The 19,784-nt window shown below is 45.0% G+C and overlaps 1 protein-coding gene across 1 annotated transcript; it reads left to right on the top strand.

Annotated features, from left to right (window-relative positions):
- Positions 1 to 11: 11 nt before the first annotated feature.
- LOC142929269 (uncharacterized) lies at positions 12 to 17,878 on the top strand (the record flags this gene model as incomplete). The annotated part of the gene is made up of 4 exons (XM_076070176.1): positions 12 to 17; positions 4,400 to 7,252; positions 12,059 to 14,119; positions 15,881 to 17,878. Coding segments are annotated over exons 1-4 (6,918 nt in total), but the record flags the coding sequence as incomplete, so codon positions are not given.
- Between the last annotated feature and the right edge of the window lie 1,906 nt (positions 17,879 to 19,784).

Here is a 19,784-nt window from a genome sequence, read left to right on the forward strand (position 1 = left end):
CCACAGTTGACATGTCGGTGAACACCTGGAACTCTCCTAAATCTAGATTTGTGTCGCCAATCTCATTGCGGATGTTGAGGTTTAGAGGGATGAGACCTTTATGATGAGTCTATACATGGCCATTTGATATTAGCCTCATTGGATTTTCTGTAAATAGTGATATAACAATGTATTTTAATTCAGCATTTTAAAAAAATTATTATGCCTTTACAATATTTTATATGTTTGGTGAACATTTGTTTTGGTTAAAGTAGATTTTTTTACGATTAAGTTATGACGGTGCTTAATGGTGCTATCTTCTTCTCCCCCTCTGCAGGTGATGGAAATGCAACATGCTCACGTGAGTCTCTCTCCCTACCCTTGTGTAGGCTGCATTATAGAGCAAATAATAGATAAAATTTACCATTAAAATTGAGGGATATTTTGGAAAAAATTTCGGACTTTCAGTCAAATGTACAATTAGAAATTCTGATGCCACTGAATAGAATGCATTCCCACATCACTATTTTCTCATATATGGTACTGTAAATATGTCAATGATGGGAACTTTGTTTATGGTGCAAAACTGTACATCAAGGGCCAGCAACCTGCGGCTCAGGAGCCGCATGCGGCTCTTTATGAGACTGCTTCGTGACGTTATTTATTAAGGATCACCGTCTCGTTTTCATGTGTATTGTGTGGCTCTTGTAATATTGAGTTTTTTACCGATTTCGAAAAAATGGCTTTTCTTGTTATTTTGGTTGTTGACCCCCTGCTGTACATTAAGTAACTTCTGAGGGAAATTAAATGCAATATAAGACAAGCTTAACATTTGCGAATAACGTTTCTGAGAGTTACGACTAGATTTGGATCAATGTCCATTCATCAATACTAAACGCACATTTAATCAAATTTCCCTATTAGTTAATGCTGCACCACGGTTTTAATTTGCAGTAAAAAGGGGTGCACACGATTCGGCCTGGTAAGAGAACTTTATTGTTCCAACAACACTAACAGGAACACCTGTAGGGCACGGACACGGTTGTTGACGACCAGCCTTTCCTTCCCGAGAGACCCCCGAGTTTGACTTCTACCCCCTTATGCAGGATAACCTCTCTCCAATTCTCCTCTTTCCCATCAATCTACTGTATATCTTTTGGTGGTATTCCTCCAACCCCCTATCCCGCTTTTTGCACTTTCATTGCAAGCACCCTTCGTTAATTATTTGTATAGGCGTGGTCCATTGTCCTTTGTGTGACCTCGAATCACTGTCCTTACTGTGTCCCCTGATGCATTCTACTGATTTGTTTTTACAGAATTGACAACTACCACTCCACAGGCAACCACAACAAAGGAAGTCAAGACCCTATCAACTTCAACAGAACAATCCACCACAAGTGCACCAACAACACAGACAGCCACTACAGAATTAACAACTACCACTCCACAGGCAACCACAACTAACGAAGTCACCACCCTATCAACTTCAACAGAACAATCCACCACAACTGCACCAACAACACAGACAGCCACTACAGAATTGACAACTACCACTCCACAGGCAACCACAACAAAGGAAGTCACAACCCTATCAACTTCAACAGAACAATCCTCCACAACTGCACCAACAACACAGACAGCCACGACAGAATTGACAATTACCACTCGGCAGGCAACCACAACAAAGGAAGTCACCACCCTATCAACTTCAACAGAACAATCCACCACAAGTGCACCAACAACACAGACAGCCACTACAGAATTGACAACTATCACTTCACAGGCAACTACAACAAAGGAAGTCACCACCCTATCAACTTCAACAGAACAATCCTCCACAACTGCACCAACAACACAGACAGCAACTACAGAATTGACAACTACCACTCCCCAGGCAACCACAACATTGGAAACTACCACCCAATCAACTTCCCAATCCACCACAAATACACCGACAACAACGGAGACAATCACCGTACAATTGACAATAACCACACCGCAGACAACCACACCAACCACAACATTGGATACTACCACACAATCAACTTCACAATCCACCACAAATACACCAACAACAGATACAACAACCGTACATTTGACAACAACTACACCACAGACAACCACACCCACCACAACATTGGAAACTACCACACAATCAACGTCCCAATCCACCACAAATACACCAACAACAACGGAGACAACCACTGTACAATTGACAACCACACCACAGACAACCACACCAACCACAACACAGGAAACTACCACACAACCAACGTCCCAATCCACCACAAATACACCGACAACAACGGAGACAATCACCGTACAATTGACAATAACCACACCGCAGACAACCACACCAACCACAACATTGGATACTACCACACAATCAACTTCACAATCCACCACAAATACACCAACAACAGATACAACAACCGTACATTTGACAACAACTACACCACAGACAACCACACCCACCACAACATTGGAAACTACCACACAATCAACGTCCCAATCCACCACAAATACACCAACAAAAACGGAGACAACCACTGTACAATTGACAACCACACCACAGACAACCACACCAACCACAACACAGGAAACTACCACACAACCAACGTCCCAATCCACCACAAATAAACCAACAACAACGGAGACAACCACCGTACAATTGACAACAACCAAACCGCAGACAACCACACCAACCACAACATTGGATACCACCACACAATCAACTTCACAATCCACCACAAATACACCGACAACAACAGAGACAACCACTGTACAATTGACAACAACCACACCACAGACAACCACACCAACCACAACACAGGAAACTACCACACAACTAACTTCCCAATCCACCACAAATACACCGACAACAGATACAACCATCGTTCATTTGACAACAACCACACCGCAGATAACCACACCCACCACAACATTGCAAACTACCACACAATCAACTTCCCAATCCACCACAAATATACCGACAACAACGGAGACAACCACCGTACAATTGACAACAACCACACTGCAGACAACCACACCAACCACAACATTGGAAACTACCACACAGTCAACTTCCCAATCCACCACAAATACACCAAAAACAACGGAGACAACCACCGTACAATTAACAACAACCACACCGCAGACAACCACACCAACCACAACATTGAATACTACCACACAATCAACTTCACAATCCACAACAAATACACCGACAACAACGGAGACAACCACCGTACATTTGACAACAACCACACTACAGACAACCACAACATTGGATACTACCACACAATCAACTTCACAATCCACCACAAATACACCGACAACAGATACAACCACCGTACATTTGGCAACAACCACACCGCAGACAACCACACCCACCACACCATTGGAAACTACCACACAATCAACTTCCCAATCCACCACAAATACACCGACAACAACGGAGACAACCACTGTACAATTGCCAACAACCACACTGCAGACAACCACACCAACCACAACATTGGATACTACCACACAATCAACTTCCCAATCCACCACAAATAAACCGACAACAATGGAGACAACCACCGTACAATTGACAACAACCACACCGCAGACAACCACACCAACCACAACATTGGATACTACCACACAATCAACTTCCCAATCCACCACAAATACACCGACAACAGATACAACCACCGTACATTTGACAACAACCACACCGCAGACAACCACACTCACCACAACATTGGAAACTACCACACAATCAACTTCACATTCCACCACAAATACACCGACAACAGATACAACCACCGTACATTTGACAACAACCACACCACAGACAACCACACTAACAAAAACACAGGAAACCACCACACAATCAACGTCCCAATCTACCCCAAATACACTGACAACAACGGAGACAACCACCATACAATTGACAACAACCACACCGCAGACAACCACACCAACCACAACATTGGATACTACCACACAATCAACTTCACAATCAACCACAAATACACCGACAACAACAGAGACAACCACTGTAAAATTGACAACCACACTACAGACAACCACACCAACCACAACACAGGAAACTACCACACAACCAACTTCCCAATCCACCACAAATACACCGACAACAACGGAGACAACCACTCTACAATTGTCAACAACCACACCACAGACAACCACACCAAGCACAACACAGGAAACTACCACACAATCAACTTCACAATCCACCACAAATACACCGACAACAGATACAACCACCGTACATTTGACAACAACCACACCGCAGACAACCACACCCACCACAACATTGGAGACTACCACACAATCATCTTCCCAATCCACCACAAATACACCGACAACAACGGAGACAACCACCGTACAATTGACAACAAATACACCACAGACAACCACACCAACCACAACATTGCAAACTACCACGGAATCAACTTCTCAATCCACCACAAATACACCGACAACAACAGATACAACCACCGTACATTTGACAACAACCACACCACAGACAACCACACCAACAAAAACACAGGAAACTACCACACAATCAACGTCCCAATCCACCACAAATACACTGACAACAACGGAGACAACCACCATACAATTGACAACAACCACACCGCAGACAACCACACCAACCACAACACTGGATACTACCACACAATCAACTTCACAATCCACCACAAATACACCGACAACAGAGACAACCACTGTAAAATTGACAACAACCACACCACAGACAACCAAACCAACTACAACACAGGAAACTACCACACAATCAACTTCCCAATCCACCACAAATACACCAACAACAACGGAGACAACCACCGTACAATTGACAACATCCACACTGCAGACAACCACACCAACTACAACATTGGAAACTACCACACAATCAACTTCCCAATCCACCACAAATACACCGACAACAATGGAGACAACCACCGTACAATTGACAACAACCACACTGCAGACAACCACACCAACCACAACATTGGAAACTTCCACACAATCATCTTCCCAATCCACCACAAATACACCAACAACAACGGAGACAACCACCGTACAATTAACAACAACCAAACCGCAGACAACCACATCAACCACAACATTGGATACTACCACCCAATCAACTTCACAATCCACCACAAAGACACCGAAAACTGATACAACCACCGTACATTTGACAACAACCACACCACAGACAACCACACCAACTACAACACAGGAAACTACCACACAATCAACTTCCCAATCCACCACAAATACACCAACAACAACGGAGACAACCACCGTACAATTGACAACAACCACACTGCCGACAACCACACCAACTACAACATTGGAAACTACCACACAATCAACTTCCCAATCCACCACAAATACACCGACAACAATGGAGACAACCACCGTACAATTGACAACAACCACACTGCAGACAACCAGACCAACAACAACATTGGATACTACCACACAATCAACTTCACAATCCACCAAAAATACACCGACAACAACGGAGACGACCACCGTACATTTGACAAAAACCACACCGCAGACAACCACACCAAGCACAACACAGGAAACTACCACACAATCAACTTCACAAACAACCACAAATACACCGACAACAACGGAGACAACCACTGTACAATTCACAACAACCACACCACGGACAACCACACCAACCACAACACAGGAAACTACCACACAATCAACTTCACAATCCACCACAACAGATACAACCACCTTACATTTGACAACCACACCGCAGACATCCACACCCACCACAGCATTGGAAACTACCACACAATCAACTTCCCAATCCACCACAAATACACCGACAACAATGGAGACAACCACCGTACAATTGACAACAACCACACTGCAGACAACCACACCAACCACAACATTGGAAACTTCCACACAATCATCTTCCCAATCCACCACAAATACACCGACAACAACGGAGACAACCACCGTACAATTAACAACAACCACACCGCAGACAACCACACCAACAACAACATTGGATACTACCACACAATCAACTTCACAATCCACCACAAATACACCGACAACAACAGAGACAACCACGGTACATTTGACAACAACCACACCACAGACAACCACAACATTGGATACTACCACACAAACAACTTCACAATCCACCACAAATACACCGACAACAGATACAACCACCATACATTTGACAACAACCACACCACAAACAACCACACCAACCACAACATTGCAAACTACCACACAATCAACTTCCCAATCCACCACAAATACACCGACAACAACGGAGACAACCACCGTACAATTGACAACAACCACACTGCAGACAACCACACCAACCACAACATTGGATACTACCACACAATCAACTTCACAAACAACCACAAATACACCAACAACAGAGACAACCACTGTCCATTTGACAACAACCACACTGCAGACAACCAGACCAACAACAACATTGGATACTACCACACAATCAACTTCACAAACAACCACAAATACTCCAACAACAGAGACAACCACTGTCCATTTGACAACAACCACACTGCAGACAACCAGACCAACAACAACATTGGATACTACCACACAATCAACTTCACAATCCACCAAAAATACACCGACAACAACGGAGACGACCACCGTACATTTGACAAAAAACACACCGCAGACAACCACACCAAGCACAATACAGGAAACTACCACACAATCAACTTCACAATCCACCACAAATACACCGAAAACTGATACAACCACCGTACATTTGACAACAACCACACCACAGAAAACCACACCAACCACAACATTGGAAACTACCACACAATCAACTTCCCAATCCACCACAAATACACCGACAACAACGGAGACAACCACCGTACAATTGACAACAACCACACCGCAGACAACCACACCAACCACAACATTGGATACTACTACACAATCAACTTCACAATCCACCACAAATACACCGACAACAACGGAGACAACCACCGTACATTTGACAACAACCACACCTCAGACAAGCACACCCACCACAACATTGGAAACTACTAGACAATCAACTTCTCAATCCACCACAAATACACCGACAACAACGGAGACAACCACTGTACAATTCACAACAACCACACCACAGACAACCACACCAACCACAACATTGCAAACTACCACACAATCAACATCCCAATCCACCACAAATACACTGGCAACAACGGAGACAACCACCGTACAATTGACAACAACCAAACCGCAGACAATCACACCAAGCACAACACAGGAAACTACCACACAATCAACTTCACAATCCACCACAACAGATACAACCACCTTACATTTGACAACCACACCGCAGACATCCACACCCACCACTGCATTGGAAACTACCACACAATCAACTTCCCAATCCACCACAAATACACCGACAACAACGGAGACAACCACCGTACAATTAACAACAACTACACCGCAGACAACCACACCAACCACAACATTGGATACTATCACACAATCAACTTCACAATCCACCACAAATACACCGACAACAACAGAGACAACCACCGTACATTTGACAACAACCACACCACAGACAACCACAACATTGGATACTACCACACAAACAACTTCACAATCCACCACAAATACACCGACAACAGATACAACCACCACACATTTGACAACAACCACACCACAAACAACCACACCAACTACAACACAGGAAACTACCACACAATCAACTTCCCAATCCACCACAAATACACCAACAACAACGGAGACAACCACCGTACAATTAACAACAACCAAACCGCAGACAACCACATCAACCACAACATTGGATACTACCACCCAATCAACTTCACAATCCACCACAAAGACACCGAAAACTGATACAACCACCGTACATTTGACAACAACCACACCACAGACAACCACACCAACTACAACACAGGAAACTACCACACAATCAACTTCCCAATCCACCACAAATACACCAACAACAACGGAGACAACCACCGTACAATTGACAACAACCACACTGCCGACAACCACACCAACTACAACATTGGAAACTACCACACAATCAACTTCCCAATCCACCACAAATACACCGACAACAATGGAGACAACCACCGTACAATTGACAACAACCACACTGCAGACAACCAGACCAACAACAACATTGGATACTACCACACAATCAACTTCACAATCCACCAAAAATACACCGACAACAACGGAGACGACCACCGTACATTTGACAAAAACCACACCGCAGACAACCACACCAAGCACAACACAGGAAACTACCACACAATCAACTTCACAAACAACCACAAATACACCGACAACAACGGAGACAACCACTGTACAATTCACAACAACCACACCACGGACAACCACACCAACCACAACACAGGAAACTACCACACAATCAACTTCACAATCCACCACAACAGATACAACCACCTTACATTTGACAACCACACCGCAGACATCCACACCCACCACAGCATTGGAAACTACCACACAATCAACTTCCCAATCCACCACAAATACACCGACAACAATGGAGACAACCACCGTACAATTGACAACAACCACATTGCAGACAACCACACCAACCACAACATTGGAAACTTCCACACAATCATCTTCCCAATCCACCACAAATACACCGACAACAACGGAGACAACCACCGTACAATTAACAACAACCACACCGCAGACAACCACACCAACAACAACATTGGATACTACCACACAATCAACTTCACAATCCACCACAAATACACCGACAACAACAGAGACAACCACGGTACATTTGACAACAACCACACCACAGACAACCACAACATTGGATACTACCACACAAACAACTTCACAATCCACCACAAATACACCGACAACAGATACAACCACCATACATTTGACAACAACCACACCACAAACAACCACACCAACCACAACATTGCAAACTACCACACAATCAACTTCCCAATCCACCACAAATACACCGACAACAACGGAGACAACCACCGTACAATTGACAACAACCACACTGCAGACAACCACACCAACCACAACATTGGATACTACCACACAATCAACTTCACAAACAACCACAAATACACCAACAACAGAGACAACCACTGTCCATTTGACAACAACCACACTGCAGACAACCAGACCAACAACAACATTGGATACTACCACACAATCAACTTCACAAACAACCACAAATACTCCAACAACAGAGACAACCACTGTCCATTTGACAACAACCACACTGCAGACAACCAGACCAACAACAACATTGGATACTACCACACAATCAACTTCACAATCCACCAAAAATACACCGACAACAACGGAGACGACCACCGTACATTTGACAAAAAACACACCGCAGACAACCACACCAAGCACAATACAGGAAACTACCACACAATCAACTTCACAATCCACCACAAATACACCGAAAACTGATACAACCACCGTACATTTGACAACAACCACACCACAGAAAACCACACCAACCACAACATTGGAAACTACCACACAATCAACTTCCCAATCCACCACAAATACACCGACAACAACGGAGACAACCACCGTACAATTGACAACAACCACACCGCAGACAACCACACCAACCACAACATTGGATACTACTACACAATCAACTTCACAATCCACCACAAATACACCGACAACAACGGAGACAACCACCGTACATTTGACAACAACCACACCTCAGACAAGCACACCCACCACAACATTGGAAACTACTAGACAATCAACTTCTCAATCCACCACAAATACACCGACAACAACGGAGACAACCACTGTACAATTCACAACAACCACACCACAGACAACCACACCAACCACAACATTGCAAACTACCACACAATCAACATCCCAATCCACCACAAATACACTGGCAACAACGGAGACAACCACCGTACAATTGACAACAACCAAACCGCAGACAATCACACCAAGCACAACGCAGGAAACTACCACACAATCAACTTCACAATCCACCACAACAGATACAACCACCTTACATTTGACAACCACACCGCAGACATCCACACCCACCACTGCATTGGAAACTACCACACAATCAACTTCCCAATCCACCACAAATACACCGACAACAACGGAGACAACCACCGTACAATTAACAACAACTACACCGCAGACAACCACACCAACCACAACATTGGATACTATCACACAATCAACTTCACAATCCACCACAAATACACCGACAACAACAGAGACAACCACCGTACATTTGACAACAACCACACCACAGACAACCACAACATTGGATACTACCACACAAACAACTTCACAATCCACCACAAATACACCGACAACAGATACAACCACCACACATTTGACAACAACCACACCACAAACAACCACACCAACCACAACACAGGAAACTACCACACAATCAACTTCACAATCCACCACAAATACACCGACAACAGATACAACCACCTTACATTTGACAACCACACCGCAGACAACCACACCCACGACAACATTGGAAACTACCACACAATCAACTTCCCAATCCACCACAAATACACCGACAACAATGGAGTCAACCACCGTACAATTGACAACAGCCACACCGCAGACAACCACACCAACCACAAGATTGGATACTACCATACAATCAACTTCACAATCCACCACAAATACACCGACAACAGATACAACCACCGTACAATTGACAACAACCACACCACAGACAACCACACCAACCACACCACAGGAAACTACCACCCAATCAACTTCCCAATCCACCACATACACACCGACAACAACGGAGACAACCACCATACAAATGACAACCACACTGCAGACAACCACACCAACCACAACATTAGATACTACCACAGAATCAACTTCAGAATCCACCACAAATACACCGACAACAGATACAACCACCGTACATTTGACAACAACCACACCGCAGACGACCACACCCACCACAACATTGGAAACTACCACACAATTAACTTCCCAATCCACCACAAATACACCGACAACAGATACAACCACCGTACATTTGACAACAATCACACCGCAGATAACCAGACCAACCACAACATTGGAAACTACCACACAATCAACTTCCCAATTCACCACAAATACACCGACAACAACGGAGACAACCACCGTACAATTAACAACAACCACACCGCAGACAACCACACCAACCACAACATTGGATACTACCACACAATCAACTTCACAATCCACCACAAATACACCGACAACAACGGAGACAACCACCGTACATTTGACAACAACCACACTACAGACAACCACAACATTAGATACTACCACACAATCAACTTCACAATCCACTACAAATACACCGACAACAGATACAACCACCGCAAAATTGACAACAACCACACCGCAGACAACCACACCAACCACAACATTGGATACGACCACACAATCAACTTCACAATCCACCACAAATCCACCGACAACAACGGAGACAACCACCTTACAATTGACAACAACCACACCGCAGACAACCACACCAAGCACAACACAGGAAACTACCACACAATCAACTTCACAATCCACCACAAATATACCGACTACAGATACAACCACCGTACATTTGACAACAACCACACCGCAGACAACCACACCCACCACAGCATTGGAAACTGCCACACAATCAACTTCCCAATCCACCACAAATACACCGACAACAAAGGAGACAACCACCGTACAATTGACAACAACCACACCGCAGATAACCACACCAACCACAGCACAGGAAACTACCACCCAATCAACTTCCCAATCCACCACAAATACACCGACAACAAAGGAGATAACCACTGTACAATTGACAACAACCACACCGCAGACAACCCCACCCACCACAACATTGGAAACTACCACACAATCTACTTCCCAATCCACAACAAATACACCGACAACAACGGAGACAACCACCACAAAATTGACAACAACCACACCGCAGACAACCACACCAACCACAACATTGCAAACTACCACACAATCAACTTCCCAATCCACCACAAATACACCGACAACAACGGAGACAACCACCGTACAATTGACAACAACCACACCGCAGACAACCACACCAACCACAACATTGGATACGACCACACAATCAACTTCACAATCCACCACAAATCCACCGACAACAACGGAGACAACCACCTTACAATTGACAACAACCACACCGCAGACAACCACACCAAGCACAACACAGGAAACTACCACACAATCAACTTCACAATCCACCACAAATATACCGACTACAGATACAACCACCGTACATTTGACAACAACCACACCGCAGACAACCACACCCACCACAGCATTGGAAACTGCCACACAATCAACTTCCCAATCCACCACAAATACACCGACAACAAAGGAGACAACCACCGTACAATTGACAACAACCACACCGCAGACAACCACACCAACCACAGCACAGGAAACTACCACCCAATCAACTTCCCAATCCACCACAAATACACCGACAACAAAGGAGATAACCACCGTACAATTGACAACAACCACACCGCAGACAACCCCACCCACCACAACATTGGAAACTACCACACAATCTACTTCCCAATCCACAACAAATACACCGACAACAACGGAGACAACCACCGCAAAATTGACAACAACCACACCGCAGACAACCACACCAACCACAACATTGCAAACTACCACACAATCAACTTCCCAATCCACCACAAATACACCGACAACAACGGAGACAACCACCGTACAATTGACAACAACCACACCGCAGACAACCACACCAACCACAACATTGGATACGACCACACAATCAACTTCACAATCCACCACAAATCCACCGACAACAACGGAGACAACCACCTTACAATTGACAACAACCACACCGCAGACAACCACACCAAGCACAACACAGGAAACTACCACACAATCAACTTCACAATCCACCACAAATATACCGACTACAGATACAACCACCGTACATTTGACAACAACCACACCGCAGACAACCACACCCACCACAGCATTGGAAACTGCCACACAATCAACTTCCCAATCCACCACAAATACACCGACAACAAAGGAGACAACCACCGTACAATTGACAACAACCACACCGCAGACAACCACACCAACCACAGCACAGGAAACTACCACCCATTCAACTTCCCAATCCACCACATACACACCAACAACAACGGAGACAACCACCGTACAATTGACAACAACCACACCGCAGACAATCACACCAAGCACAACACAGGAAACTGCCACACAATCAACTTCACAATCCACTACAAATACACCGACAACAGATACAACCACTGTACAATTGACAACAACCACACCGCAGACAACCACACCAACCACAACATTGGAAACTACCACACAATCAACTTCCCAATCCACCACAAATACACCGACAACAAAGGAGATAACCACCGTACAATTGACAACAACCACACCGCAGACAACCCCACCCACCACAACATTGGAAACTACCACACAATCAACTTCCCAATCCACAACAAATACACCGACAACAACGGAGACAACCACCGCAAAATTGACAACAACCACACCGCGGACAACCACACCAACTACAACATTGGATACTACCACACAATCACCTTCCCAATCCACCACAAATACACCGACAACAACGGAGACAACCACCATACAATTGACAACAACCACACCACAGACAACCACACCAACCACAACATTGCAAACTACCACGCAATCAACTTCCCAATCCACCACAAATACACCGACAACAACGGAGACAACCACCGAACAACTGACAACAACCACACCGCAGACAAACACACCAACTACAACATTGGATACTACCACACAATCAACTTCCCAATCCACTACAAATACAAGGACAACAATGGAGACAACCACCGTACAATTGACAGCAACCACACCGCAGACAACCACACCAACTACAACACTGGATACTACCACACAATCAACTTCCCAATCCACCACAAATACACCGACAACAGATACAACCACCATACATTTGACAATAACCACACCGCAGACAACCACACCCACCACAACATTGGAAACTACCACGCAATCAACTTCCCAATCCACCACAAATACACCGACAACAACGGAGACAACCACCGAACAACTGACAACAACCACACCGCAGACAACCACACCAACTACATTGGATACTACCACACAATCAACTTCCCAATCCACCACAAATACACCGACAACAGATACAACCACCGTACATTTGACAACAACTACACCGCAGACAACCACACCCACCACAACATTGGAAATTACCACGCAATCAACTTCACAATCCACAAATACACCGACAACAACGGAGACAACCACCGTACAATTGACAACAACCAAACCGCAGACAACCACACCAACTACAACATTGGATACTACCACACAATCAACTTCACAATCCACCACAAATACACCAACAACAGATACAACCACGGTACATTTGACAACAACCACACCGCAGACAACCACACCAAGCACAACACAGGAAACTACCACACAATCAACTTCACAATCCACCACAAATATACCGACTACAGATACAACCACCGTACATTTGACAACAACCACACCGCAGACAACCACACCCACCACAGCATTGGAAACTGCCACACAATCAACTTCCCAATCCACCACAAATACACCGACAACAAAGGAGACAACCACCGTACAATTGACAACAACCACACCGCAGACAACCACACCAACCACAGCACAGGAAACTACCACCCAATCAACTTCCCAATCCACCACATACACACCGACAACAACGGAGACAACCACCGTACAATTGACAACAACCACACCGCAGACAATCACACCAAGCACAACACAGGAAACTGCCACACAATCAACTTCACAATCCACTACAAATACACCGACAACAGATACAACCACTGTACAATTGACAACAACCACACCGCAGACAACCACACCAACCACAACATTGGAAACTACCACACAATCAACTTCCCAATCCACAACAAATACACCGACAACAACGGAGACAACCACCGCAAAATTGACAACAACCACACTGCAGACAACCACACCAACTACAACATTGGATACTACCACACAATCAACTTCCCAATCCACCACAAATACACCGACAACAACGGAGACAACCACCATACAATTGACAACAACCACACCACAGACAACCACACCAACCACAACATTGCAAACTACCACGCAATCAACTTCCCAATCCACCACAAATACACCGACAACAACGGAGACAACCACCGAACAACTGACAACAACCACACCGCAGACAAACACACCAACTACAACATTGGATACTACCACACAATCAACTTCCCAATCCACTACAAATACACCGACAACAACGGAGACAACCACCGTACAATTGACAACAACCACACCGCAGACAACCACACCAACTACAACACTGGATACTACCACACAATCAACTTCCCAATCCACCACAAATACACCGACAACAGATACAACCACCGTACATTTGACAACAACCACACCGCAGACAACCACACCCACCACAACATTTGAAACTACCACGCAATCAACTTCCCAATCCACCACAAATACACCGACAACAACGGAGACAACCACCGAACAACTGACAACAACCACACCGCAGACAACCACACCAACTACATTGGATACTACCACACAATCAACTTCCCAATCCACCACAAATACACCGACAACAGATACAACCACCGTACATTTGACAACAACCACACCGCAGACAACCACACCCTCCACAACATTGGAAACTACCACGCAATCAACTTCACAATCCACAAATACACCGACAACAACGGAGACAACCACCGTACAATTGACAACAACCAAACCGCAGACAACCACACCGACTACAACATTGGATACTACCACACAATCAACTTCACAATCCACCACAAATACACCAACAACAGATACAACCACCGTACATTTGACAACAACCACACCGCAGACAACCACACCCACCACAACATTGGAAACTACCACACAATCAACTTCCCAATCCACCACAAATACACCGACAACAACGGAGACAACCACCATACAATTAACAACAACCACACCACAGACAACCACACCAACCACAACATTGCAAACTACCACGCAATCAACTTCCCAATCCACCACAAATACACCGACAACAACGGAGACAACCACCGAACAATTAACAACAACCACACCGCAGACAACCACACCAACCACAACATTGGATACTACCACACAATCAACTTCACAAACAACCACAAATACACCAACAACAGAGGCAACCACTGTACAATCGACAACAACCACACCGCAGACAACCACACCAACCACAACACTGGATACTACCACCCTACCAACTTCACAAACAACGACAAATACACCGACAACAACAGAGACAACCACCGTATATTTGACAACAACCACACAGCAGACAACCACACCAACCACAACATTGGATACTACCACACAATCAACTTCACAATCCACCACAAATACACCGACAACAGATACAACCACCGTACATTTGACAACAACCACACTGCAGACAACCACACCAACCACAACATTAGATACTACCACACAATCAACTTCCCAATCCAGCACAAATACACCGACAACAACGGAGACAACCACCATACAATTGACAACAACCACACCACAGACAACCACACCAACCACAACATTGCAAACTACCACGCAATCAACTTCCCAATCCACCACAAATACACCGACAACAACAGATACAACCACCGTACATTTGACAACAACCACACCGCAGACAACCACACCCACCACAACATTGGAAACTACCACACAATCAACTTCCCAATCCACCACAAATACACCGACAACAACGGAGACAACCACCGTACATTTGACAACAACCACACTGCAGACAACCACACCAACCACAACATTGGATACTACCACACAATCAACTTCCCAATCCACCACAAATACACCGACAACAACGGAGACAACCACCGTACATTTGACAACAACCACACCGCAGACAACCACACCCACCACAACATTGGAAACTACCACACAATCAACTTCCCAATCCACAACAAATACACCGACAACAACGGAGACAACCACCGTACAATTGACAACAACCACACCGCAGACAACCACACCAACTACAACATTGGATACTACCACACAATCAACTTCCCAATCCACCACAAATACACCGACAACAGATACAACCACCGTACATTTGACAACAACCACACCGCAGACAACCACACCCACCACAACATTGGAAACTACCACGCAATCAACTTCCCAATCCACCACAAATACACCGACAACAACGGAGACAACCACCGAACAACTGACAACAACCACACCGCAGACAACCACACCAACTACATTGGATACTACCACACTATCAACTTCCCAATCCACCACAAATACACCGACAACAACAGATACAACCACCGTACATTTGACAACAACCACACCGCAGACAACCACACCCACCACAACATTGGAAACTACCACGCAATCAACTTCACAATCCACAAATACACCGACAACAACGGAGACAACCACCGTACAATTGACAACAACCAAACCGCAGACAACCACACCAAATACAACATTGGATACTACCACACAATCAACTTCACAATCCACCACAAATACACCAACAACAGATACAACCACCGTACATTTGACAACAACCACACCGCAGACAACCACACCCACCACAACATTGGAAACTACCACACAATCAACTTCCCAATCCACCACAAATACACCGACAACAACGGAGACAACCACCATACAATTAACAACAACCACACCACAGACAACCACACCAACCACAACATTGCAAACTACCACGCAATCAACTTCCCAATCCACCACAAATACACCGACAACAACGGACACAACCACCGAACAATTAACAACAACCACACCGCAGACAACCACACCAACCACAACATTGGATACTACCACACAATCAACTTCACAAACAACCACAAATACACCAACAACAGAGGCAACCACTGTACAATCGACAACAACCACACCGCAGACAACCACACCAACCACAACACTGGATACTACCACCCTACCAACTTCACAAACAACGACAAATACACCGACAACAACAGAGACAACCACCGTACATTTGACAACAACCACACAGCAGACAACCACACCAACCACAACATTGGATACTACCACACAATCAACTTCACAATCCACCACAAATACACCGACAACAGATACAACCACCATACATTTGACAACAACCACACTGCAGACAACCACACCAACCACAACATTAGATACTACCACACAATCAACTTCCCAATCCAGCACAAATACACCGACAACAACGGAGACAACCACCATACAATTGACAACAACCACACCACAGACAACCACACCAACCACAACATTGCAAACTACCACGCAATCAACTTCCCAATCCACCACAAATACACCGACAACAATGGAGACAACCACCGAACAATTGACAACAACCACACCGCAGACAACCACACCAAGCACAACATTGGATATTACCACACAATCAACTTCACAAACAACCACAAATACACCGACAACAGAGACAACCACCGTACATTTGACAAAAACCACACCGCAGACAACCACACCAAGCACAACACAGGAAACTACCACACAATCAACTTCCCAATCCACCACAAATACACCGACAACAACGGAGACAACCACCGTACATTTGACAACAACCACACTGCAGACAACCACATCAACCACAACACAGGATACTACCACACAATCAACTTCCCAATCCACCACAAATACACCGACAACAGAGACAACAACTGTACAATTGACAACAACCACACCGCTGACAACCACACCAACCACAACATTGGATACTACCACACAATCAACTTCACAATCCACCACAAATAAACCGACAACAACGGAGACAACCACCGTACAATTGACAACAACCACACCACAGACAACCACACCAACCACAACATTGCAAACTACCACACAATCAACTTCCCAATCCACCACAAATACACCGACAACAACGGAGACAACCACCGTACATTTGACAACAACCACACCACAGACAACCACACCCACCACAACATTGGATACGACCACCAAATCAACTTCTCAATCCACCACAAATACACCGACAACAGAGACAACCACTGTACAATTGACAACTACCACACTGCAGGCAACCACAACACATCAAGCCACCACACTATCGACTTCAACAGAACAATCTACCAGAATCACAGACGCAATCACCCAAGACCCTACCACAACTTCACAATCCACCACAAATCCACCAACAACAGATACAACCACCGTACATTTGACAATAACCACACCGCAAACAACCACACCCACCACAACATTGGAAACTACCACACAATCAACTTCCCAATCCACAACAAATACACCGACAACAACGGAGACAACCACCGTACAATTGACAACAACCACACCGCAGACAACCACACCAACTACAACATTGGAAACTACCACGCAATCAACTTCCCAATCCACCACAAATACACCGACAACAGATACAACCACCGTACATTTGACAACAACCACACCGCAGACAACCACACCCACCACAACATTGGAAACTACCACGCAAT

The sequence above is a fragment of the Petromyzon marinus genome, chromosome 28 (genome assembly GCF_048934315.1).
Source record: "Petromyzon marinus isolate PM22_M1 ecotype Great Lakes invasive population chromosome 28, UKy_Petmar_22M1.pri1.0, whole genome shotgun sequence".
Taxonomy (NCBI): domain Eukaryota; kingdom Metazoa; phylum Chordata; class Hyperoartia; order Petromyzontiformes; family Petromyzontidae; genus Petromyzon; species Petromyzon marinus.